Raw genomic sequence first — 27,467 nt, forward strand, 5'->3', positions numbered from 1 at the left:
GTATCTTTTTAAAAGGCAGACATCTGTTTATTTAAGTCGATATTACTTAGGAGGAAGTAGCCATTTCCCCTAACTGTAAAGCTAATACATGCTAAAGGCAGAAACTTTGGGAACACAGCAAAATACGAAGGTAGGAGGAGGGCAGGGCACCAACTCACTTGTAATCCAATTATCTGAGATAACCATTGCCAACATCATGGCTTATGTCCTGTCAGCCTTTTTTCCAATGTTGATACATTGAATTTTTAAATAATAACTCACCATACAATCCGTTATAGACTGCTGTTTTCATATAGCAATATATTATAAACACTGTCCAATGGGTAGCTTTTTAAACATTACCTGTTGCAAAAGCTTCTTAGTAGCAGCACACTCAGAGTAAACGTAACAAGGAACATTCAGCAGTCAAGGCTCTACCTACCTCCTCGGGTCTGAGAATCTGCAGTATGCAAAGTAAAAGATGAAGACCGGATGCGCTTTCTTGAAAACCCATTACATTCTGTAAGAAATTCAATGTGAGGGGTAAAACTGATTGTGATAACAAAATAGCTTCAATCCATGAGATGGGAGGAGAAATAGAATTTCCTTTTGTCTAGATATATCTTCATCTGACAACATGTTAATACCTGAAGCACAACTTTAACTACTGGGGTTAATAACTGGGTGATTATAAACTGATAGGCGTATCATCCTACTCTGAAACAGTTAGAAGCTAGTGGCTTTGGCAAGAAATGCATATGAATTCTGAGATTACACAGAGAATATTTTTGGAAGGTTGAGGGACAGGCAATGGAGAATCATGGGATTTTAGTGTTGCTAACATCAGTGTTCTCAGGGACTTGCATGTCATCTTTCAAGACAAAAGCCAGTCTACGTGCATGCTTGAAAGCAAGAAAAGCCATTAAGTTTTACATAGTCTGTGCCACATGCAAAATGCTTGTGTCTGCTTATTTCTTGGTGTAAAGATTGCTTTTGAAATACCGGATGTAAATCATTACCAGGCTCTGCTGCTTCATACAGGGTGTCTTCTGTAGGTCTCTGGAAGGAAACAAAGCTGCCAGTGAGAGCTGAGTGTCTGCTGTTTTCACATCATATTTCCACCCTGTCACTTTATAGGAGAATTCTCAGAAACCAGAGCTGTTCAACTAGGCTAGGAAAAGCTACTCACCTTTACTTACTAGGTATGTATTCAAGAAAAAGCAAAGCCTAGTAGAGTGGTTATATAGCTCAGCGAGTGCAGAATCCCTTGTGGGAGCTTGTTGAAAATGAAGATTTTAAAGCACTAACTCCCAGGATTCTGAAGTGGCTGAACTGAGTGGGGCCCAGGAATCTACTTTTTCAACATAAACTTGGGGTTTGAGTTTTTCCTTAGTTAATTTTATGGGTAATAAGGTAAATTACCTTCATAAGCAAAAATGAATAACAAGAAAATACTAATTAAGCTAAAGTTAAAATGCTACTAACATTATCATTTGTCTTTCAAATCAAGTGATTTTAGTACAATGCTGAAAAAGCAGAGAGGGTCTTCAAAATCCCTTTTGAATCATATAAGGCAGTTTAGAACTTATTTTATATCCAGTTTCAAGCTGGGCCAGTGGTAGGGACCCATGGTGAGTCTTAGCACTCCTAAACTCTTTCAGTTCCTCCCCTTTCCAAGTCACTCCAAAAAAACAGATAATTCTAGAAAAATGGCACATTATCCATAGATTCAAGACAAAGCTTCTGGCTTCCCACTTCACCAAATTGCCCTACTATGTAAATATTGTGGAGGTGCTACTCTGCTAAGTGAAGAACAAGAAGATGAATTCATACAGCAGTGATATCATTTGGGATAGTTAGCTTCTCAAAATACGATTTTCTTTGTCAAAGTAAAAATCAAAGAAAAGTAGCTCCATCTTACCTTAAAAGTTTGTTCTCTCTTTTCAAAAACAAATACTGGTTGCGCAATGACAGATTTTTCTGTAAAAGAAAAGGAACATGCAAGAATTCTAACACTACTCTGACATTTCTAACACCAACTAAAAATATCTGAAGGTTTTTTTGGTTTTGTATTTTTCCCTGCCTTTGAGTAAAATCCAAACTGTTTTACATGAATGCTATAAATCACAAATTTACACATGATTATAACAGTTAGTTACAGAAATAAATACTTGGGGAAGTGATAGTATTATGTTTCCATAAACAGAGAGATCATCCCATTAAAAGAACATGCTTTAAGTGTTTAAGGAAAACAAAATACAATTACCTGCATTTAGAAACTCATCATGACATAGTCATTAACATCCTTACTTTTAGAATGAAAAATTTCAAAGGATGAAAAAATCTCATCTGAGAATAGTACTTCTATTGGAAGTTGGACCTCAAAATATAAAAGATATAGATGTACTTCATTCTATCCTTAAAATGATCCAGTAATAATTCGTATTTCCTTGACAAGAGTAGTCATATACTAAGTCATATTTTCAATATTTAGACTATGATTTAATCTTAAACAGTGTTGTAAAGTAGACAGTTCATCTTCAGCCCTGCCAACCTTATTAATCTTCTATATTTTTCTATCTTAGGTAAGACAATAGAGAGAAACTCATTCACTCTAGGGTATAAATGAGTGGTAACAGCTTTAAATATCAGCACTCCAGAATTCTTAGGGACCATGTTATGGTTGTTAAGAGTTTGGGCTCTGGAGTTAGGGAGGCGTATTTTTTTAAACATTTTTTTTTATTGAAGTATAGTCAGTTTATAATATTGTGTCAATTTCTGATGTACAGTATAATGCTTCAGTCATACATAAACATACATATACTCATTTTCATATTCTTTTTCACCATAAGTTACAAGATATTGAATATAGTTTCTTGTGCTATACAATATGAACTTATTATCTATCTATTTTATATATTATTTAATATATATTAGTTAGTATCTGCAAATCTCGTTCTCCCAATTTATCCCTTCCCATCCCCTTCCCCCATGAGTAACCATAAGTTTGTTTTTTATGTCTTTGAGTTGGTTTCTGTTTTGTAACTAAGTTCGTTTGTCTTTTTTTTTTTTTCAGATTCCACATGTAAGTGATGTCATATGGTATTTTTCTTTCTCTTTCTGGCTTGCTTAACTTAGAATGACATTCTCCAGGGCTATCCATGTTGCTGCAAATGGCATTATTTTATTATTTTTTATGGCCGAGTAGTATTCCATTGTATAAATATACCAAAACTTCTTTATCCAGTCATCTGTTGATGGACATTTAGGTTGCTTCCATGTCTTGGCTATTGTAAATAGTGCTGCTATTAACATAGGGGTGCATGTATCTTTTTGAATTAAGATTCCCGCTGGATATATGCCCAGGAGTAGGATTGCTGGATCATATGGTAAGTCTATTTTTAGTCTTTTGAGGAATCTCCATACTGTTTTCCTTAATGGCTGCACCAAACTATATTCCCACCAACAGTATAGGAGGGTTCTCTTTTCTCCACAGCCTCTCCAGCATTTATTGTTTGAGGACTTTTGAATGATGGCCATTCTGACTGGTGTGAGGTGGTACCTCACTGTAGTTTTGATTTGCATTTCTTTGATAATTAGAGCTAGTGAGCATTTTTTCATGTGCCTATTAGCCATTTGTATGTCTTCATTGGAGAATTGCTTGTTTAGGTCTTCTGCCCATTTTAGATTGAGTTGTTTGTTTTTTTATTATTAAGTTGTATGAGCTGTTTATATATTCTGGAAATTAAACCCTTGTCAGTCTCACCTTTTGCAGATACTTTCTCCCATTCCATAAGTTGTCTTTTTGTTTTGCTTATGGTTTCCTTTGCTGTGCAAAGCTTCTAAGTTTAATTAGGTCCCATTTGTTTATTTTTGCTTTTATTTCTATTGCCTGGATAGACCGCCCTAGGAGAACATTGCTAAGATTTCTGTCAGAGAATGTTTTGCCTATGTTCTTTTCTAAGAGATTGTTAGTGTCCTGTCTTACGTTTGGGAGGCACATTTTCAAATATAAGTTCCACCACTAATTGTCAAGTTACTTTGGGAAACAATGTATCTGTACCTTTAGTTTCTTCATTCAAAAAAAAAAATGAAGATTGTAATAGTACTTACTTTATAGAATTTATGTGAAAATTAAATGGGTTTTTAGATATAATTACTTAAATCTTAACAAGACAAAAAAAAAAAGCCTTTAAGAAAGGATATTATATATATGGCATAACAGCAATCCCCATTCCAAAACTCATAGCTGACATTGCTAACTTTTTTTTATTGAGTTATAGTCATTTTACAATGTTGTGTCAAATTCCAGTGTAGAGCCCAATTTTTCAGTTATACATGAACATACATATATACATTGTCACATTTTTTTTCTTGCTGTGAGCTACCATAAGATCTTGTATATATTTCCCTGTGCTATACAGTATAATCTTGTTTATCTATTCTACATTTTGAAATCCCAGTCTGTCCCTTCCCACCCCCCGCCCCCTTGGCAACCACAAGTTTGTATTCTGTGTCTATGAGTCTGTTTCTGTTTTGTATTTATGACATTGCTAACTTATGACAACACTTTCTTGACGAGCCCAGATATGACCTCAGAGATGTTCTCATTATAGGTTTCCAGCAGCCATTACCAATATATTGTCCTGGCATACAAGCTGAGGTAATTTGCCATCGCTGGGCTGAATAAATAAAACTCTAGCTGAAGAATTTCAAGGAACTATTGGATAATTACATCTTATATACCAGAAAGGGCTTCTCCAGCTCCCTACAAGCTTATCCCATAATAGAGTGTCAAAACTCTGCCCGACCACCCTTTGCCAAGCTCCTGGGGTCCTGTGAACTTGGATACCTTCTTTCCATCCAGCGAGATAAACTGTTCACTTTTTTATGCTAATGCTTACTGTGCTGTCTGCCCTTGGAGCCAAGTGAACCACAGAGGAAAACGCTCAACATATCGGCATTACTACCCATATTTAACTGTGGCTCAATTCTTTCTTTCTCAGAACGAGCTCCTTTTCTAGCAATTACATTAGATTTAAGAAATGAGATCTTGAATGGCTTTGAAAGGAAATAGTCTTTGTGAATGTGCACTGGACTACTTATGAAGTGGAATAATAAACAGACCCCTTCTAAATTGGACTTAGGATGGTCATCCTTAAAATAGTATACCTTGACCTAACCCTAGGCAAATAACATGTTGACTTTTCCTCTATTAAATCATGGAGCTAAAAACGGGCAAAAGTGATCTTCAACGGCAGTATTAATTAGGAAATCATAAAGGCTTACTTTATGGAAGGCATATGGTAAAGTAGAAAAGCCATTTTTATTCATCAATTCAACAAATATTTATTGAGTATCTTTTTGTGCCAGCCACTGTGCTAGGATCTAGGCATACATTGTCTGATTAAAGGTATATTAGTCTTGGTGCAGCCACCTTCTATCCCTCACAATGCCCAGCTCATTACTTAGAAAGCAGATAATCTCCTTACCTCCTCTTCCATTTATATTTTCTCCCCGTCTCCCAAGCCAGTCTCTTGGCTCCAAAGACAAAGTCAGAAGTAAACATTTGTCAAGCCATTGTGCTAATGGCGGCTTTCTTACTTGATCCAGTAGGGAAACTTGAAAATAAGAGCATGGACCTTAAAATGATATATTTTAAAATTTATCCTTCTTTCTAATATATTCATTAATCAATCCACTTATTCAACAAATATGTATTGAGGGGGACTACATACAAGATACTTTGCAAAGTAAAAAGTTCAAGATGAGGCTGAAGATGAAGTTGGGGCTTTGCAAAGCCTTGTAGGTTGTGCTGAGAAGTTTTGTTTTTATTCCAAGAAAAATGGGAAGCCAGTAAGAGACTTTTAAGCGATGGCATGATTCACTCTGATACACATTTTGTTTTTTAAGATCAATTTGCCTGCTGTGTGGTAAACGGATTAGAGGGGGAAGGCAGTGAGGGAGAGGAAATAAAGAATCTAATTAAGAGGCTAGTCTAAATTCTAGAGGAGAGCTGACAAGGTTGCTCTTTATTTCTTTCTTAATCTTGCATCCATGATTTTGTGAGGCAAATGGAATAAATAAAAGTTTAAAATACAGTCTTCTGTTAAAAGGAATGAAAGTGAGGGGATACGGAAAAAATTTTTAAACTTAAAAATTAATTTTTATGTTTTGTCTGTTTTAAGGTTCACGTAGCATTTAATGAAGCCCTATATTCATTGTTGTTTTCTGAAATAACTTCATTAAGAGAAGACATTCATTCATCCCACAAATATTATTCAAAGTTACACACAGGAAGGGCACAAATTACCATTTATATAATTCAGTCTCAGTTTACTTGTACTTCTGCAGTGGAGGTACACTGTGGCCAAGTGCTTTTATCCATCATCTTGTCTAACTTAATCCTTTGAATATATTTGTGGGTTAAATATAGTTTCTACCATAGTTACAGATACTTACAGATGAGGAAACTGAGGCTATGTAAAGCAACTTGCTCAGTCATACCACTAGTAAGTGGCAAAAGCCTTTAATTAAACCCAAACCTCCCTCCTACGAAACCACTGCTTTTAGCTCCCACAGGTTGTACTGACGTATCTACAACTCTACCAGCGCAATGTCATGTTCTCAATATATAATATATACCATGCAGCACCACGCCCAGGAAAACTCAGTACAAAATCATGGCACTTATACTTTTTCAACTCTGTCAATGTTGATTGATGATACACATATACTTCTATTACAAGCAGTGGGGATGCTAAGAAGCAGCTTGGTGTAATTCCTGCAGAACCACCAAGGTCCAGGGACTGGCACTGCTAAGTACTTCTGGAAGCAGAGGTGAAGTTTGGCTAAAAATAGGAAGTAGTTTTGTCTGTTTGGGGACAAAGCGACTGTCCCCCTTCTACTCCAGCAGAAGATTGGGGGTTCCTCCCTGGAAAAAATGGAGCATCAGGCACAGCTTGAAGTGGAGGTTCTATATGGAAAAGCGGGGGACTGGGTGAAAGTTTACGTACTATATTAGTTTCCTGTTGTTGCTATAACAAATCATCTCAAGTCTAGTGGTTTGAGCAATACAAATTTTATTACCTTACGATTCTGGAGGCCAGTCTAAAATGGGCATCGGGTCTGTGTTCCTTCTGGAGGCTCAGGAAGGAATCCATTTCCTTTCCTTTTCCAGCTTCTAGAGGTTACATTCGTTCCTTTGCCTGTGGCCCCACATCACCCTTCCTCTGCTTCTGCTGTCACATCTTCTTCTGTGACTCTGACACTCCTGCCTCCTTCTCCATCTTATGATGACCTTTGTGACTGCACTGTGCCCACCCAAGTAATCTAAGATGATCTCTCCATATCAAGATCCTTAACTGAATCATATCTGCTGGCAGTGGGGTTTGCCAGGCACCGGTACATACCTACAGGTTCTGGGCATTAGGGTATAGCCATATTTAGGGAGCTGTTATTCCGCCTACCACACATACGAAATGTTGAGGTCCTAAGCACTCTCTTTATTCAGTTCACCGAATGTTGGCAGCCAGGTTTATTTCCTCCAGGCAGGAAATTATAAAATTTTTCTCTGGAGAGTCTGACCAACCCAAAAGAAAAGACAAAAACATACTGACAAGGGAATTTCTCAGCGAGGGGTCAGAGCTCAAGTGCACACAGCTGTCAGTGAGCTTTGTAGTGAGCGCCCCTTTCTTACATACAAGCAGGCAGTCACCAGACACAAAAAGCAGTGCCTGAATGAGTAGACAGGAGGAAGATAAACTGGATGAAAAAGACTATGCAGAAAGTTTAATATATATTTTATAAAATCATGTACCTATAATTTATTTTCATTTATAACATATATAAAATTATATATGCAAGATATATAATTAATATCCTCAAAAATATGGAACATCCATGATGCAGAAGCAGAATACTATTTTTTTTAAAAGAGCAACACAGAACAAAAATAAGCTTTTAGAACTTTAGACTTTAAAATGTGGTAGTAGAATCAATATTGATTTAAAAATTTAGAGAATAAAGTTCAGTAAATAGCCCAGATAGCAGAGCAGAAAGAATAGAAATGAGAAAATTTTAAGAAGACTCAGATAATCAGTCCAAGAATCACTTGAATGTCTCACTATTAGAAGCTCTAGAAAAAGAGAAGGTAGAAAAAAGAGGGGATGAAATGATAAACAAATAGATCATTAGAATTTCTGAAATCAAAGTATGTAAGTTTCCGTTTTGCAGGAGCCTATCCAATACTCAGAACGATACATGAAAGTAGCCCCATACCCACGTACATCATGAAATCTAAGAATCTGCAGACAAAGGAAAGGTCCTAATAGCATGGAGAAGGGAATAAAAAAGGTTACATATAAAAGATCAGGTACGGAAGGGCTTTAGATTTCTCAACAACAACACTGGAAATCAGAAGGCAAAGGGAGGGGTAATGCTTTTGACACTCTGAAGGGAAATGATTTCCAATCTAGAATTATGTACTAATATAAAGTATTCACTAAATGTGAAGGCATGATAAAAAATTTCCAAACTGTAAGCTCTCAAAATATGTATCCCACATGCACCCATTCTCAGGATGCTCCTGGAGGAGATGCTCTACCAAAAGAGCTGGTAAACTAAGGAGCCAAGAAACAGGGGCACCAACTCAGAAGAGATGGAGGCAGCCTTCAGGATGATGGTGAGGGGATAGCCCAGAATGACGGCAGTACACCAGTCACAAAGAACACCCAGGCCACAGTGGGGGAGTCCCTGAGGAGACTCCAGAAAAGACGTCTCCAAAAGAGATGGGACTAGAAGCAGTTGAACACCTCAAGTAATTGAATATTTTAAAGGATATTTAGATAACTGGAAACAGTATGGGGACTGATTGGTAATCAGTATATAAAGAACCAAGAAAACAAAACAAAACAAACATATGACACAATTATGAAATCCAGGGAAAACAAAAAGTTGGGCGGGAAAGGAAAAGTAATCCTGGTATAGTACATGGTCACAATGATGTGAGTACGGAGTATTGATCTAATCAAGCTGCTGATACAATGATTTGGGGAAGGCAGGGGAATGGAAAGTGTTCATGTGTATAGTGGCAGTGGTTGCAGGAGTCACAGAAATCTGTGAAAGAGATTCTAATTCTTCCACAGTGGCCAACCAGTAGTGCCTGAAAATAAATAAAAAGAAATAGCACTAAATGCCTGATATTTGGACATGTGGAGGTTTGTACAAAAGAAACAGCTACATGAGTTGGATACTGTTGCCTCTGGGGACCAAGAAAAAAAAAAGAAAGTAGAGGAAGGGGCAAGGATATTGCTGGTTTTTTCCAGAAAAGCTTCATAGGACCATTTGGTCCCTTAAACCACATGAATATATATAACTGAAAAAATAAACACTAAATTTAAAAATAATTCCTTTCCTACCGTAGTGTCAGATGCCCATGATTAAAGGACACATCCCAAGCTCCTGGCCAAGGACAGACATCTTACTGAGTTATACTGCTTGACAAACATCCAATATCTTATTTCTTGGGCCTAACTATTCATAGAAATATATGAAAATAAAGGTGTGAGCAAGATGATTCACTGAGTTCAGAGTGCAATAAAAACACCTCTGAACAGCTGCTCTTTGTAATGCCGTCCAATCTGCTGAAATTCTGTCCTTCTCCTTTATTCAAAGCACTCCTTCACATCTCCAGACAAGAATTCAACTATAACGTTATGCATAATGTAAAAGCTTTGCTCTTTAGGATTCTAAGGTGCTCTAATGGTCAGCATTAACAGTAAATATACACTTCTTTTCTCCCTGTTCTAATATATACCATAATTCTTCCTCAAATTTTGGGTAAGTTGTAAGATCTTGTTCCTACCTTTTTTAAAAAATATATTTAATTGACACTCAGTCTCTGATGAACAAACCTATTTGTGAAGGAAAGTAACTGGAGGATTTTCAGTCATCTCAGAGGAGGAGATTTGGAAGGATTGGCTGAGCTGGAAGGAGAGCCAAAAGAGGAGGAAGAGACTGAGAATGGGGTGTCTTTGGCTCAAAGTCCCAGTGAGCATGGGGGCAGGTAGCCCTAGGGGCCTCAAGCTTCTGCTACATAGCTCGTCCCTCCTAGAGTCTGGCAGACTGCTTCATCCTGCTTGGTAGGTTAGGGTAGTTAAGGTGAAAACCGAGTTCTCCACACTGGATAGAACCGGGCTACTCTAGCCAGGGCTAGAAAGGTTGTGGAAACAGTCTTGGCAGGAAAGATGATGGCAACCACCCCCCTGCGGAGGAACGGGCACTGCCAAATGGGTCACCTCTAATTGCTACCAGGACTGGAATTATCCACTTGGACTGCAGCCCTGGCAGGCCCTATATTTCCTTTCCCTTTCTTCCTGAATCTTCCCATGTGTCTCTGCCGCATCCTCTTTTCTAATTTCTTCCCCTGTGCACATTCTACCCCAGGTTCCAACACTGTCCTTTATGTCTCTGTCCTCCGCACCCTCTTTCACTGTGTCTGGCTCTCTGTCTGGTCAAAGTGTGGGTTGTGGAACTCTGAAGTCTAATAATCCTACAGCTGTGCTTTAAAAAAAACTCTGAGGCTCAGCTTTTTCATCTCTCTTGGTATATATTTTAAAAGGGTTGTTACGAGGATTGAAGCAATGTGTGCATGAGAGATGCCTGGTACAGCTTCCTCTTCCAACCTTTTTGGAACAAAGCAGAATATCTATCCATCCATTCACCCTCCATATATACACACATCTCTCTCTCTATATATATATATATCCAGAATATATATCCATGTATATGCATTTATAAATACATACCTAAACATATAGCAATGCCTCAGACCACAGTTTGCACAGAAGACACTCAGTAAAAGTTGACTTCCCTTCCCTCCTCCTCTCCTGTCCTGTGTCATATGCAGTCACCTAGCTGCTGTATGTTAGCTCTGGGGAAAATTCCTCATTATTCCTCAAAGGGTTTTTTTTTTTCCCTTTCACTCATTAGCTTATTCTTACTGCTAGTTTTCTTCTCACTTCTCCTTATTGCACTCCTACCTTTCTTTTCCCTTTTTAATATCAGGAAGTTTCTGAATTCAGGCCATGGCCATGGCCCAGAGATGGTTTTAGAGATCCTTGCTCCTCAAAGTGTGGTCCAGACAGACCAGCAGCACTGACTGGGGACTTGGTGGAAATGCAGACTCTCGGGCCCCACCCCAGACCTATAGAATCCACATCTACATTTTACAGGATCCCCAGGGGGGTTGTATATGCGTTTGTGTATGTGTATATATGTTTGAGAAGCAGTTCTCTAGAGCTCCTCCAGGTTTCTGTCAACTGAAACCGAACCTAGGAACAGGGCAGTGAAGACTCCTGGAGTTAGTAACTAAGCCTCCAGACGTTCTGAGTAACCTGAAAATTAATGAGAAAATAATCACTGCTCAAACTGCATTCTATGATTATTATGATACAGTGTGGGCTACTCTGAAGACTTAAAAGAAATGCTTGTGGTTAGGATATTGAAATACTGATATTGATATTGAAATCAGCCATTCAGCTGTTTCACTTGATGCAATTAATGATTTCTTCTCTGATGCAAAAGTTTGTCTTCCATTTTAATATAATATGTCTGAAATCTGACTTTTTCATGGAAGAAAAATTTTTAGAAAATGTCTCTGCCTGAGATTATTAAATGTCAATTAAAATGGGGTTTTTTTCTGCAAAGCAAAATTGTAGCCTGAAAGCATAAACTACATCAAAAGCATTTGTCATAGTTCAAAGATTTTTCAACAAGAATTTGAAACATCTGAAGTCTCAAGCATAACAAATGACATCTTCTGTAGAAAAGAGATAAATCCTGGTGGGTAACCTTAATCTCTGTATGGAACCCTGAGAAGAGACACAGAGGGTCTGAATCACAATCTTGGTTTAAAAGAAAAAAAAAAAAAACCAGAAACACAAATCTATGTTAAAATAGTTGACAATAATTTTAAGAAATGACAAATTATAACTCCAGAAGAAAGAGGAATCTGTGCTAATTCACAAAGGAACCGCAGGCATAAGACGTTCTGTATGTGTTTCTAGCCATTTATGACGGAACTCTGTGAAAACACAAAAGGGATAAACCAAACAACAAATTATCCACCAAAATCTCAAAAGGAGGCGGTAGGGCCACAGAGTGACATTATTGACTGATGCGCCGCTCTTGATTCTATCTTATGAGATGCTGTGTACTGACTGGAAGGTAAAATAACCGGGACTCTAGAGAGAAACAGGCAGTTTACACAGGAAGTGGTCAGGATGAACTCATAAAGCTCAACCTGAGACACAAGATGAATGGACCCTCCTGGAACGACTCCAGCCTGCTTATCCCTGCTGAAGTTGTGACCAATTTTGTGTACTGTGAATACAAGCATGTTGTAATGAATACAGTATATGAAGTAAAAGGAGAAAACATTAGCTGTTTTCAACTCAATTCTGAAGTTTTTGAACTGCTCTAAGCTTTTGTTGGAAATGAAGTTATATACTGCCTACTCTAAGAAATCTAGCATTTCTTAGTTTTGATTCATTGTGAGCACACACTAGAGGAAAAAAATCAATATGAGAATAAAACAAAGAGAGCTATTCCTCTTCTCATTGATACCATTCTGATAAAGAAGTTCCTGTTTTCAGAATGGGACATTCTGAATAGGACATTGGAGAAGAAGATAAGAAAATTTTCTCTCAACCTACTGAATATAACCATTAACACCCAGAACGTTGTCTAATTCATTCCATTTTCTGAACTCATCTGATTCTCATGCTGCTAGTCTTCAAGGGATATATTCATTATAAGTTTCAAAGATTCTAGACTCTTTCCTCCATTGGGTTGGTCTAGGTCTAGACACAGATCAAGTTTGAAAAACCAAGACATAAAAATAATAAAAGTATCTTATGTGAGCAAGAAGTGAAAAGAACCAGAGGTTGTGTCAAACACAGACTTGCTACCCTTCTAGAGGTAGGACCAAGCCCCTGAAAATTCTGGGTTGAATGCATTCTCACCCAAACTTCCAACTCCAAACCGCACTGCTTAATTCATAATCCAGCCATCTGTTGTAGTGGGCTATCGCCAGTGACTTAATTTCTTTTGCATTTTAGCATCTGAAAATTTGCAGCAGCAACCATTTAATTGAAGAAAAGTTCTTTTCTTTTCTTAACGTCATTTACTTCACTAATAGCATTATAAACAGAGAAGTTCACAGATTTTAAAGAACAGAAAATTTTCATTAAGTCCTTCGATACAGAACATCTGGCAAAATCACCCTGTCGATCAAAATACAGTGATGACGGAAGAAACTGGCTTTGTTTTTGAGAATGTCCTGTAATGAATCCCGAAAGACATGGTCGTGATGTACACATGCTTTGCATTTGGGGATGATCAGTGTGTAGAACAGTTTCATGAAGACCTTGTTTTTCAACAGACCTTTCTCAATAGCCATGACAGCACACACCATTAAATTTTACTATTGTTTCTGTGTCAAAACATGACTCTTTGAGTTATTTCCTTTTCTTTCTTCTTAAACAGTACCATATGACATGCTTATTCATGTCATGACTAATCTTTAACCTTTTGCCTTTTGAAATGTCTAACTTTATATGACCTAAAAGTTAGGCCTTGCTGATCACCCATGATGCTTCTTTTATGTACATGCATAATATAAAAATGTATATTTGAGTCATACTTTACAAACTATAAAACATGCTTAAATATGTTAATCTTTGGTGACTAAATGAATGACTACCAAGAGCCAGAACGCATAGTTTTAAAACTCTAAGGAAAGCATACTGAATTCAAGTTCCACCTCCTCAATTCACTAACTGTGAGCCAGGGCAGGTCATTTGATTCCTCTGAGCCCAAGTTTACTCATCTGTAAAATGGGGATAGTGAGACATACTTCACAAAGTTATAAGGATTAAGCGAGGTAATGTAGGTAAGGCACTAAGCACAGTGCTTGGCAGATGAGAAATGCTCTGTAAACTGTGAGTCTGATTACATGATTCGATCCTCAAGAGGTAAGTTATTAAACCCTTATGTTATGAGAGAACTGTGGCTCCAAAATTACAAGACGTGCGCAAGTCTTGTTACACCACTAGTACCTGGAGACCTGGGACCAAAACACTTGAGAGGTGACTCTGAACCTCATGCCTTTTCCTCTAAGAAAGGCTCCCTCTTGTCTTCCATTGTGAGTTAAATGCCCATTTTACAGCTGCTTCTCTTCTGGAGCTGCAATGTACCTGTGCTGTGACAGCGCTCCTGCTTCTGTGGTCTGTACCAGCCTGGCTGAAATGTCATCCCAGACCGTGTGAGTCTTCCTGCACTTTTGTTTTGCCATCTATAAACATGCAAGGTGCTTCACTTATTTTTACCATTTTCTGTTCATATTTGACTTTTAAGAAGGTTTGTTCGAGAATGTCAGCAGGCACGTGGCGTGGTGAGCCTAGCAATTTAAAATCTCCATGTCAATATTTATTTTCAGCCACTGGCAGAAATGACTCAGAAGAATGTATTACTTTTGATGGAACATACCCATTTCTCCATAATTTATGTGCTTCTGTGATAAGATTACCTGCAATCTTTGATTCCTCGAATATGTTTGTCAGCAGCAAACGTGGGCCCTCTGGATTGATAATGCTGGAAAAAGCTATTTTCTCTTTCTCTACACCATTCCTTCGTTTATGCCCCTGGGGTAATAAAGATGCAGAACGTGTCCTGGGATGTGCTTGGTCAACTCGGTGCCATTTGGAAATACATATTTCATTTGACAGCATTTATAAATCACATATTTTCCCCTCAGAATAACTTGCAGTGTGAAAATGCCTCCGTATGTTATAAGTGGGTCTCTCCGTTTTGGTGAGGGAGGTGGGAGTAGAAATATAGCCTAGGTTTCCTGACATGTTGAAGACAAGTATTGAGCAGGCACGGGTACAGGTTTAAAATGGTATCTGTTCAGGTTCATTTTAAGTAATTCTCTAATGTTTTCTGTACTGCTAAAATTAAAGAGGTGATTTTGACACAAAATACGACATTAGTAAGAATTAAATCACTCTTCACAAAGACTATTAATAAGTCAGTATGGCTGAAACACAGCTTCACATCTTGAATCCAGATAGATGTAAGCTCTTCCCTTGCAGCAAAGAAGCACACTATTTTTAAATTCCCTCCTGGATTCCAAGGACACAGACCGGATGGAGAAGCTTGATTGCAACTTCTTCCAATCCCAAAACTCCTTTCCTTAAACATATCCCCCTTTGTCCTGAGCCTTTGAGCAAGCAGGAGAAAAGGCTCCTTGTTTTGCAGTTTCCACAGGAATAAATGGATGTTATTCCACTGGGAACAAGAGCTCGGAGGCCTGGGCAGTAAGAAAGGAGCAGAGCTGCCACCCAAGGCACTGTCAGGCCCGGGAGGCCTGGACCATATTCTCCTCTTGGGAGCTCACAGAAGCCTCCAGAGGTCAGCATTCACCCTCACCTTACGTGTGAGGACTGAAATGCCCTGCTGGGCCTCAGGGCACAGAAGTGGAGCAGGGATGCTGTGCTGCCTGCCACGGATGCTTCTGCACACGTCTTACTACGCTGCATTCAGACTAGTTTGAATTAGCACAGGGAACTATAGTCAATACCTTGTAACAGCCTATAATGAAAAAGAATATGACAAGGAATATGTATATATATACACACACAACTGAATCACTATGCTGTACACCAGAAGTTAACACGACATTGTAAAGTGACTATATTTCAATAAAAATAAATAAAATAAAGTAAAGTAAAGTAAAATAAAAAGAACTAGTCTGAGAGAAGTAAAGGCCAGGTAGCAATTTGTAAACTTTACTAGAAACATTTGTTCATCACGCTAAGGGAAATTACAGGAGGAAAAATTGAACTCTTTTCAAGCATATATTTGAAAAATTCTTAAAAAAAAACAGGACAATCCTTTATATTTATTCATTTTCTTTCCTTCAAGCTTCTATGATCATTCAACTATTATGACAAGTCAAGATGAAAGGATTAGAGGAGATACTGTAATTATGTGATGTCTTTTTTAAAGTGTTTTTTTTTTATTGTGGGAAAATATGCGTAGCATAAATTTTACCATTTTAACCATTTTAAATGTACAGTTTGGTGGCATTAGGTATTTTCACAGTGATGTGTAACTATCACCACCATCCATCTTGAGAAATTTTCCGTCATCCCAAACTGAAATTCTGTCACTAAACACCAGCTCCTCATTCCACTCTCCCTGCCAGCTCTCAGTAATCACTGTTCTGCTTTCTGATTCTGTGAGTCTGACTGCTCTAGGTACTTCATGTATGTGGTCATACAATATTTGTCTTTTTGTGTCTGACTTATTTCACTTAGCATAATGTCTTCAAGGTTCATCTATGTCATAGCCTGTGTCAGAATTTTATTCCTAGGGGGAGGCTATAGCTCAGTGGTAGAGCGCATGCTTAGCATGCACAAGGTCCTGGGTTCAATCCCCAGTACCTCCATTGAATAAATAGGTGAATAAATAAACCTACTCCCCCCAAAGAAAACTTTTTTAAAAGGATACCATCTAAAAAAAAAACAACAGAATTTTATTTCTTGTAAAGGTTGAGTAATATGCCATTGTACGTGTATACCACATTTTGGATCTTTTTTTTTTTAATCAGATTTTTTTTTTAAATCAGACATTTACAAAGATAGAAGTTTGGCACATCTATTATGGTGTTTGTTTTTTTTTTAAGATTTGCTTTCTATATTTGCCTCCTCCTCCTTTCTTTGCTTCTATTTGACTCTGTATTTCTTTCTAACACCCATGCTTCCTTCCCTCCACTCCTCCCATTTCTCCTTTCCTCCTTCCCTTATAAACTCATCATTTTGTCTACATGCTAATATTAGGGTTATTATATGCCAAGTAAATACTTTCTTATGGGTATTTTTTTAAATGAGGATAAACTCATGTTTATCTCATCTTAATTTTTTTAACCATTTTAGATACTTTTAATAATGATGGTCCTCATATCATAAAATTATTAGATAGATGTAGTGTAGATGAAATATAGTCCTAGCTCTCTGCACTAACTACTGAGCAGGCTACTTCTCTCCTCTAGTTTCAGCTTTCTAATACATAAATTCAGTTGTACTTTGTGATCTTTGAATCCCCAACATTTAATGATTTATGAATATCAGTCACTTGGAGGAACTTTTGGGGAAGACACATATTGATTTATTTGGTAAATAATTACCTGCTATATGAGAGACATTTACAAAGACAGAAGTTCAGCACATTTATTATGGTGAGTTTTTTTTTTTTAAGATTTGCTTTCTATATCATTGTTTTTTTCCTCATCTTTAAATTTGTAGCTAGTTGCTTTCCACAAATCCCTCTAAACGTACTTTGCTTCATCCCACTATCAAAACAATCATTTCTACTAATTAATCTTAGCTTACTCAATTTTCAAAAAGAAAAATGGTGAATAACACCAAAACAAATCCACATTTGAGAATGAAGCCCCTTGTAACAATGCTGGTTTTGTTAAACAACCAAGACCTCATTATCTGTAGTGCTGGTATGTGTCTTACCCATGCTCAGTTTATAAAAACACACATCCACACAAATCTTCATCTGCAGCTTCATTTCTCTGTTTAACACAGCCAAACCCAGACCAAAATGGTCCATTTCCAACATTGCTAGATTTTTTCCTTTATTCTCTTCTCTCTAGATAACAGCGTCCCTCTTGTTATATAATACCTCCTTTTACCAGAACAAGAAAGGATTTGGTGCCAGTTACTTAAACCAGTCAGTATGTAGGTCTGAAGTATGGTTTTTCCTCTGAGATGAATCCCTGCTCTACAGGCAGGATTAAGTTATTGAGCTGTAGTTTCTGGAGGTCTGGTAGGTTTTCAGAATCTGTTGAGGGAAAGGAATTTACATCCTCTTGGCATTCTTTTAGGACCTGAAGCCCATTCTGGGTAATATAAGACACTTAAAAAATTTCTTCCTTCTCTCTCCTGTGAGATTAAGTCCCATCTCCTCAGTTCCAGTTTAACCCCTGCCTGCCTTCTGGCTCAACTCACGGATGTGTTGTGTGCTCTTTTGATATTAGTTTAGTTTGTACCAAGATATCTTCAGCCCATCATCCCTTGCTAGAAGTCTAGATCTTATTCCTATGACTTCTGTCTTGCTTGTTTATTGCCACTACAGGCGGTGAGTTATCTGACCATTGGGTAGAAGGAATGCAGCTTCCTAATGAATATGGGTATTTATTGCATTTTGAATCCTGACTTTTGGATATTATGCTAGATTTGCGAACAGATTTCATTAAAAAGCAACTCAGGTGTGAAACTTACCTTGCCTAAATGTTGATTAAGATTTCAGGTCAGGTTAATGATTTAATGTAATGGTTGAGCCAGCACTTTTTCAATAGAGTCCTGAGTTTAAATTAAAAAGGAAATTATAACAATGACTATTATTTAGCTCCTTTTTAATTTGGAGTTTTAGATACCAGTTGTTTATTTTGTCAAAAGCACAAACTATTTCTCCAAGATCATATCAGTCCAGTTCTAAAAACAGTACATTGCTATCTTTCACACTTCATGCAGTGTGAGAGATAAGGTCTGTGCTGTTGTATAAATTTGAATGAAAACTGCTAGGCCAGCAAGCGGGCCACTTGCTCTGGGCTGATATGTTTGCATTGATACAGATGCATTTTCTTACCTGTTTGTCTTAGAGTCAGATAGCCCCTTTTGGGAGACAGTTGGATGTGATTAGTAGTTTGTGTAGAAATTAGCTGGTGACTTCAAAAACAACACATTTTAAACAACTGAACTACATATTGAGTTCAAGGACCAGCCATCACTGAGGCCCTTCACACGTGCTTAGCTGAGCATCTATTTTGTGCCAGATAAGAGGCAGTGAGCATGAGTTAAAGCACAGGCTCTGAGTCAAGGTTCTTGGGTTAGGGTCTTACCTCTAGACCCCTGCTGTGAGCTCTTGGTCAATACCAGCCTCATGAGGCTTTCATAAAGAAACAAATCAATGCACAAAAAGTGTTTAAAACAGTGTCTGGCATATGACAAACACTCCATAAATGTAATTTGTTTATAAGTGACACACTAGCACTGTGGTGTAGTCTAGAGTATAAACCCAGTTAACTGCTCTCAAAGGACTTGTACAACACAGTTAAAGTGACAGCATCAACATGAACGAAATAATTATGGGCAAATCATAGAATCTTAGTTTTGAAAGGGATCTTCCCCTAGTGGAACTTACCATCTAAGATGTCTAGAGCATCCTCAGTAGATGGCCTCCCATAACACAGCGTATCAATAGGGGTTAAAATGTATGCTACTGCCATAGCTCTCCAGCCCATGTGTGGAAGCATGCTGGTTATGTGTTACATGTGTGCTAATAACTTGGTCCTTCATCCCACAGGGTCTGCCTCTTATCTTTATCTCTAAGGTGTTGTACACATTTGAGATTCATCTACGTGGTTGCAGGTATCAGTAATTTATTTCTTGTTACTACTGAGTAGTATTCTAGTGTATGAATACACCACAATTTGCTTCTCCATTTACCTGCTTGTATCAGGTTATTCACATGTCAGTGCTGGTAGGAATAAAATCCGCTATGAACATTCTTGTGCAAGCTTTGTGTGGACACATCATTTTCATTTCTTTTGGGAAAATACCTAAGAATATAATTGCTAGATCATACGTTTAGACTTAACTATATAAGAAACTGCAAACTATTTTCCAAAGTGGTACACCACTTCACGGCAATGAATGGGAGTTCTGGTTTCTCCACACTCTCCCCAACACATAATATTATCAGTGTTTTTAATTTTAGCCATTCCAGTGAATGTGAAATGGTATCTCACAGTGATTTTAATTTGCATTTCCGTAATGATGAATTATGTTGAACATCTTTTGATGTGCCTACTGGCCATTTGTAAATCCTCTTTTGATGTGCCTGCCAGATCATTTGCCCATTTTCTAATCAAACTGTTTACATTGGGTTCTTTACATATTCTGATTACAAGCCTTTTTTCAGATTTATTTTTCACAAATATTTTCTCCCAGTCTTGTCTATTCTCAATGTTATCCTTTAAAGAACAGATACTTTTAATGTTGACAGTCTGATTTATCTATTTTTTATGGTTAGCACTTTTTGTGTCTGTCTAAAACCTGCTGATTCTAATTTTGTGAAGGTATTTTCTTGTTTTCTTCTAGAAGCTTTGTAGATTTGCTTTTGCATTTTAGTATATTTCATCTCAAATTTTTATATGAGGTAGGTATTGAGGCTCATTTTTAGTAATATGTTTATCTGTTTGTTCCAGGGTTACTACAGAAAAGACTGTCTTCTCCTCTTTTGAATTATCTTGGTATCTTTGTCAAAAATCAATTGACCACACATGAATAGGTCAATTGCTGGGCTCTCTCTTCTGTTTCAATGATCAATTTTCTATCTTTATACCATTTTTATACCACCTTGATTATTATAGCTTAAAATCCATAAGTGTAAGCTGTCAACTTTGTTCTTCTTTTTCAAGATTAATTAGCTATTCTAGGTCCTTTGTATTTCTTTATAAATTTTAAATCAATTTGTCAAAAAAAAAAAAGGCTGCTGGCATTTTGATTGAGATGGCCTCGACTCCCTAGATCACCTGGGAAGGACTGACATCTTAATAATGTTTAGCCTTCCCATTTATGTATTTAATTCAATCTTCTTTAGTTTCTCTCTGCAAGGTCTGTTTTAAGTGTATAGGCCTTACACAAATTTTGTTAAATTAATCTATAAATATTTTCTTTTTTTTTCTTTTGAAAGAATACTTAAAAATTCTCAATTTCCAATGATTCTTGGCTAATATATAGAAATACTGATTTCATATCCTGTCACCCTGCGACCTTGGTGAACTCATTTATTAGTTCTAGTATTTTTGTGGTCGGGGGCAGGTAGATTCCTAAGGATTTTTCTACGTAGACTAGTACTTCTCTCTCAATGAAAACAGATTTATCTCTTCGTTTTCAATATGTAAGCCTTTTATTTGCTTTTTCTTACCTCAGTACACTAGGACCTCCAGTACGATGCTGAATAGAAGGGGTTACAGCTGACATCTTTGTTTTCTTCCTGTTCTTAGAAAAGTGTTCAGCCTTTCACTTGATAGTAAAACTACGGTGTTAGCTGTTGCTTTTTTGTAAAGTTCTTTATCAGGTTGAAGAAGTACCTTTCCCTTCCAAATCCTTTTAAAATTACATTATAGGATGTTGTATTTTGTTCATTTTTTTCCTGCATCTTTCGGGCACTGTGTTGTTTATAATATTTCCTTATTATCTTTCCAATATCTGTGGGTTCTATAATGACACTGTCTTTCCTGATACTGATAATATGTTTTGTCTCTTTTTATTGATAAATCTAATTAGGCTCTTATTAATTTTATTAATATTTTTAAAGAGATGACTCTTAGAAGTCAGGGATGAGCAGAATCTTCCCTCCTAGCTTTAGTTTGGAAACAGGAAAATGAAAGAGGTGGTTTGGTTTGTTTATTTTTACTTTCGTTTTTGTTTTTTAAAGTCTAACTTCAGAAATGTAATTAGGGATGGCTTTGGGCAGCCATAGCTTTTAAAAATTGTGATAAAATACACGTACCATAAAATGCACCATCTTAACCGTTTTTTAGTGTACAGCATGGTAGTTTTAACTGTATTCACACTGTATAATCAATTTTCAGAACTCTTTCACCTTGCAAAACTAGAACCATTAAACAGTGACTCCCCACTCACCCTTCCTCCTACCCCTGCCCAGGCCCCTGACAACCCCCCTTCTACTTTCTGTCTCTATGAATTTGACAACTCTAGATATTTCACATTAGTGGAATCATACAGTACTTGTCTTTTTGCCTGGCTTTTTTCACTTAGCATAATATTCTTAAGGATCATCCATATTGTAGCACATGTCAGAATTTCCTTCCTTTTTAAGGCTGAATAAAAATCTCTTGTATGTATTTTGTTTATCCATTTATTTGTCAGTGAATACATACTTGCCTCCACCTTTTGGCTATTGTATATGCAAGTATCTGTTTGAGTCCTTGCTTTCACTTCTTTCGGGTATATACCCAGAAGTAGAATTGCTAGATCACAGGATGATCCTTTTTAAATTTTGAGAAACTGCCATACTACTTTCCACAGCAGATGCATGATTTTACATTCCTACCAACAGAGGACAGGGGTTCTAATTTCTCCACCCTCTTTCCAATACTTATTTTTTCTTTTTTTGGTAGTAGCCATCCAAATGAGTGGAAGGTAGGAAATTGAAGTTTAAGTCACTACATTTATTTTCCCAATCCTCACATAAGCCAACTATTAGAGAGGCTCATTATGGAAGGGATTCCAGTCGTAGGTGGAAGCCTGAACATTGATAAAGTCTAATAATAGAATATGAGTTCTCCCCTTCCTAATAATTTGAAAATGATCTATATTTGTTTCTATCAATCTGTGGCTTTAAACGCTTTGCAGAAAGAATGCAACTACCTCTTTGAGGCTTCCTTTTGGAGGAAGAAAAGTGTAGTTTTCTTCCTTTAATTCCAGTCCGTTTTAACCATATATCACCCAAGAGATGTCATGTTGTACACAAACTGTCACTACTTAGAATCACATAAAAAGGAAAGCCAATACAAATCTGTTTTGAGAAATGTAACATGTATTTTTATATTACGTTTTCATATAAAAGGCAATTTTCGTTGTGTGATACTACTGGGTTCCCTTCCTCATGGCTGTATCTTCACTCCCCAGCACTTAAATTCTATAGGTGTTCTAAACTAAGTACACTCTTGAATGTTCACAGAATATATTTAAGGGAAATAGTGCATTTGCAGCAAACTAAATGTAATTTGTGTTTTATGGTTTAGATTCAGAGTAAATTTGATGACAGGGTAAACAGGCAAGGCTTAGCTTTTATACTTATATTTACTAAGATCTAAGTGAGACAGTGCCTTTTGAAACCCTCAAGAGAAGTGCAGCTAAAATACAAAGAATGATGATGAATGCAGCAAAATCAGAACACTATGGAACTAAATCACTTTTTCTTTAATTCAAAAAGTTGGAAAAATATCATTAGCTTGGTTTTTCTTACTGAATTCCTCAGAAAGCACATGATAGAAAGCAACGTTGGGGAAAATCATCTTTTAGGTATTCAATAAGAAAGCATTAGACAAATAAATGAGGGCATTAATCTGTGTTCCTTTATTTGCAAGTTTTTGACTTATAGGAAACTGTCTTGACATTAACAGAACACATGCAGAAAATTGTGGCCAGAGTATTAAATGTAAAGAATATAAAGCTGACCCTCTGTATCTGAGGGTTCCCTATCACCAGAAGCAACCAACCACAAAGTTCCAAAAAGCAAAGCTATTTACATAGCATTTACATTGTATTTATAACTATTTACACAACATCTACATTGGATTAGGTATTATAAGTCATCTAGAGATGACAAAGTGTACAGGAGGTTGTGCATAGGTCATATGCAAATACTGTGTCATTTTGTGTAAGCGACTTGAGCATCCAGTCCTAAAACCAATCTCCCACAAATACCAAGGGATGACTATACCTGATCTTTGTCCCCCATTGCTTGCACAGAGCTTCAAAAACCCTTTGAATTTCCTGACTGATATTTGAGTGTCTTTTTTTATGCTAATGAGGTGACTCTTGGTGGGCCCTTTGATACTTTCAAGGGAGGGGCTGGTCACATCAGAAAGACCGAGTACCTGTTTAGAGTGTTGGAACTTCCAGCCCTCTCCCCATTCCCAACCTCCAGGGGAGAGGGAATGGAGATAGAGCTTAATAATGGCCAATAATTTAGTCAATCATGCCTGCATAATGAGATTCCATATAAAACTCTGGACACCAAGCTCAGTGGAGCTTTTTGGTTGGTGAACTTAATGATGTTCTGGGAGAGTGGTGTGCCCAGACTCCATGCGGACAGAAGCGCCTGTACTCAGGATTTTCCTAGACCTTACCCTATGTATCTCTTCATCTGGCTGTTCATTTGTATCCTTTATAATTAAATGGTAACTGTGAATATAGTTTTCTTGAGTTCTTTGAGTTGTTCTAGCAAATTATCAAACCTGAGGGGGCTGTGAGAAGTCTCGACTTTGTAGTTGTTCAAGCAGAAACATAGGTGGCTTGGAAACACTTGAAATTTGTAGCTGGCATTTGAAGTGGGGCAGTCTTGTGAGACTGGGCCCTTAACTTATGAAGTCTTTGCTAACTCTGGGTAGTGTTAGAATTAAATTGAATTGTAGGACACCCAGTTGCTGTCAGAAAGTTAGTGTCAGAACATACAAAGAAAATCAGGAGAAATCCAATGCCTCTTGGGTCTGCAGAGAAGGTTTTCTGATATGGACCAATGAAAAATGTTTAAACGTAACACTAGGAATCACGGATTTTATGAGACAGCTATATATAGCAGAAAGTGCACTAAATGTAGCTTTTAATAACTGTGTAACCTTGGAAAAAATCACTTGACCTTGAAGATTCTCAGTTTCCATATCTTTTAAAATGAGGATACTGATACTTACCTTTAAAAGTTAGTTTTCTGTGTCAACTTGGCTGCACCATGGTGCCAGATATTTGGTCAAACATTCTGGATGTTTCTATGAGGCTGTTTTGAATGAGATTTACATTTAAATTGGTGGACCCTGAGTGAAGCAGACTGCCCTCCATAACATGGGTGAGCCTCATCCAATCAGTTAAAGGCCTGGCTAGAACAAAAGGAAGAGGAAATTCTGCCAGCAGACTTTTTTGGACTTCAACTGCAACATCTGTTGGATCTTCACATGGGGCTCCTAACTGCTGGCCCATGTAGCAGACTTTAGACTTGCCAGCCTCTGTAATTGTGTGGGCCAATCCCTTAAAATAATCTCTATCTATCCATATCTATGTCTATCTATCTACACACACACGTACATATAGAGTGTGTATGTATATATATATATGTACATGCTTTGAGGTTAACAAAGTAGTTTCACAGACATTATCTTATTTAATTTTCATAACCACCAGGTGAGGCAGTGTATTTAGTCAAGGTTCTCCAGAGAAACAGAACCAATAGGATGTCTACATATGTGACTGTGTACATATACATATGTATATATACACATGTGTGCATATGTACATATGTAGGTATGTATGTGTGCACACTCACATGTGTAGACATCCTGTTCATTCAGTTTCTTGAAGGAGCCTTGAGACCACCACCTCACTTGGTTGTTATGAGGATTAGATAAGGTAGTAGATGTGAAACTACTTTGTGAACTTCAAAGTATTATAAAACATAAGGATGGTTAAGTCTGCCTAATACATGTGATGTGTACTGACCTTTGTGTTAAGGCTTTTAGAGACATATAAATTAATGTCTAAAAATGTGATCTCAGATCAATGTTATAGATAAATGGATTTGAAATATCACAGAAGAAGCAACAAATAGGAAGACAGCTTTCTGGACTTCTGTTCTGGGCTGGTATAGCATCTGTGGCCATAGAGTAGAAAGTCTGTGCAGACAGGAAGCCACACAGCTTGGCTGGCTTAGTTCAATGTACATACCCAGCATCTAGCCCAGTGTTTTGCATAGTCATTGTCCAGATAATTTCTGAAGAATAAGTGACTTTTATCTATGTGGTCACCCAAAAAGTACATTTTGTGAGTGACTCAGTGGAAAGAGTTAAATACCTCTGAGTTAACATTAAGCACCTTAGCTCTAGCATGGAGGGCTGGAAAGTACGTATGTGTTGAATCTGGTCATGGCTCAGAAGAGTTACGTGTCAATTAATCATGGTCTCTATGCTGGAGTCATAGTCTGGCTGGAGGTAGGCCAAAGCCACGAGCTCAGGGTACCTCAGTGAATAAATCCACAACCAGACCTCACTCTCTGAAACTAGTGCCTTTGCTTCCTTGGACCTCTGCTGATTGTCACATAATAGCAAGATGCAAATATAGCTCGGAGGAATAAATACTTTTAAACTCCAGAACAGTAACTGGAATACAAACACTACCCAGTGTCACCTGTCAATTCAGATCTCTAGATGGCATTTCTTGTAGCAGTCAATGACCAGTCTGGATTGCACTAGCATGCTTCCCAGCTTTATGGATTGTGGTTTATGTGGGCAGATATTTTGAGACTCGGCTGTGGAAGAGTATGGTTGCTTTCAAAACATTCTAGGCAAAAGCCTCGGTCTGTGAAAGGAGACCAGACTTCTAGTCTTGTTGATATTTTGGGAAGTATGTCATCATAATGATATTTCCAGGCTGCTCTGGATATGGCCAGTAAGGGAGAGGCCATCAAGACAGCCTGCCTTAAATTAAAACAACAGTGGGACACTATTTTCCACTTATAAAATTGGGGGAAAATTTTTAAATAATACCCAGTATTACAGAGAATATATCCCTATTTGCCCCCTCCCAAAATCCTAAAAACATGCATATCCTTTGATCCTACAGTTCCAACTCTAAGAATGTATTCAAAGAAGATAATATTATCTCTGCAATGATTGATTCATTAGTGTATGTTAAACACAGTGTTGTTTATAATAGTGACAAATTAGAAATCAATGTAATGTCTGGCAGTAGTGAATTGCCTAAAGGAATTTTGCTACAACCATATGAAGGAATAGTATACAACCGTTAAAATAAGGCTGTAGAAGAATATATAATGACATGAGAATTTGTTCATAATCTATTGTTGAGTTAGAAAACAGTTTGCAAACTCTATGTATAAAATAAGTCTGTTTTTATTTAAAAATCAAGCAAAAGAATAATCTGTATATGTGCATAGAAAAGAAGGCTAGAAGACTACACATCACATTATTAATAACAATTATCTTTGGGTGGTGATTTTTATAGGTGATTTCTACCATCTTTATGCTCCCCCTAGCAAATTTTCTATAATAAATATTACAACAATTGTCGGGGCAGGAAGGTAGCTTTAAACATTTCAAACAAAATAAGCAGCAAATAAAAACCCTATGATGAATTAGGATTGACTATTAATAGAGAAGCAAGTACATTTTCTAGAGCTATGATTAAACCCTGGCACATTCTAGGGCTCTGCATTCTAAAGCAGTTAGTTCAAAATAATTTATATGAGGCCTGATGGCACAGAAGGGTTTTAAAATTTTTTGCTGTTTTCATTTAATATGAAGTATTTTCTACCCACACTATACTAAGCCTTCTACAGCATTAAGTCCAGGAACTGAAGCAAGGAGGCGGCCTGACACATTCATACAAAGGTTAGCACACAGATGCCACCTTGGAAAGGGGAGGCTCCAGCCCTTCAGCCAGCACTCCATGGCCACTGAAGTCTAAAACTGTGTCTATGGAAAAACAAACAAAGAGCTCATGGCCTAGATCCACAATAGGCAGGGGCATCACAGGGCACTGAGGGGAAGTTAGAGATGTCTGAGGTAAATCCTTAACTCGGGGGGTGAT

At 37.3% G+C, this 27,467-nt stretch overlaps 1 protein-coding gene across 3 annotated transcripts in view; it reads right to left on the reverse strand.

The window, feature by feature from the left end:
* RANBP3L (RAN binding protein 3 like) overlaps window positions 1-27,467 on the reverse strand; it is a 67,699-nt gene that overhangs the window by 38,818 nt on the left and 1,414 nt on the right. For all 3 annotated transcript variants that reach the window (XM_074357109.1, XM_010955519.3, XM_074357106.1), the window contains exons 2-4: window positions 1,901-1,959; window positions 999-1,038; window positions 422-499 (exon numbers count right to left, since the gene is read on the reverse strand). In XM_074357109.1, coding sequence (XP_074213210.1) covers window positions 422-499; window positions 999-1,038; window positions 1,901-1,959 — 177 coding nt within the window. The remainder of the gene's footprint in view (window positions 1-421; window positions 500-998; window positions 1,039-1,900; window positions 1,960-27,467) is intronic.

Source organism: Camelus bactrianus, chromosome 3 (genome assembly GCF_048773025.1).
Source record: "Camelus bactrianus isolate YW-2024 breed Bactrian camel chromosome 3, ASM4877302v1, whole genome shotgun sequence".
NCBI lineage: Eukaryota > Metazoa > Chordata > Mammalia > Artiodactyla > Camelidae > Camelus > Camelus bactrianus.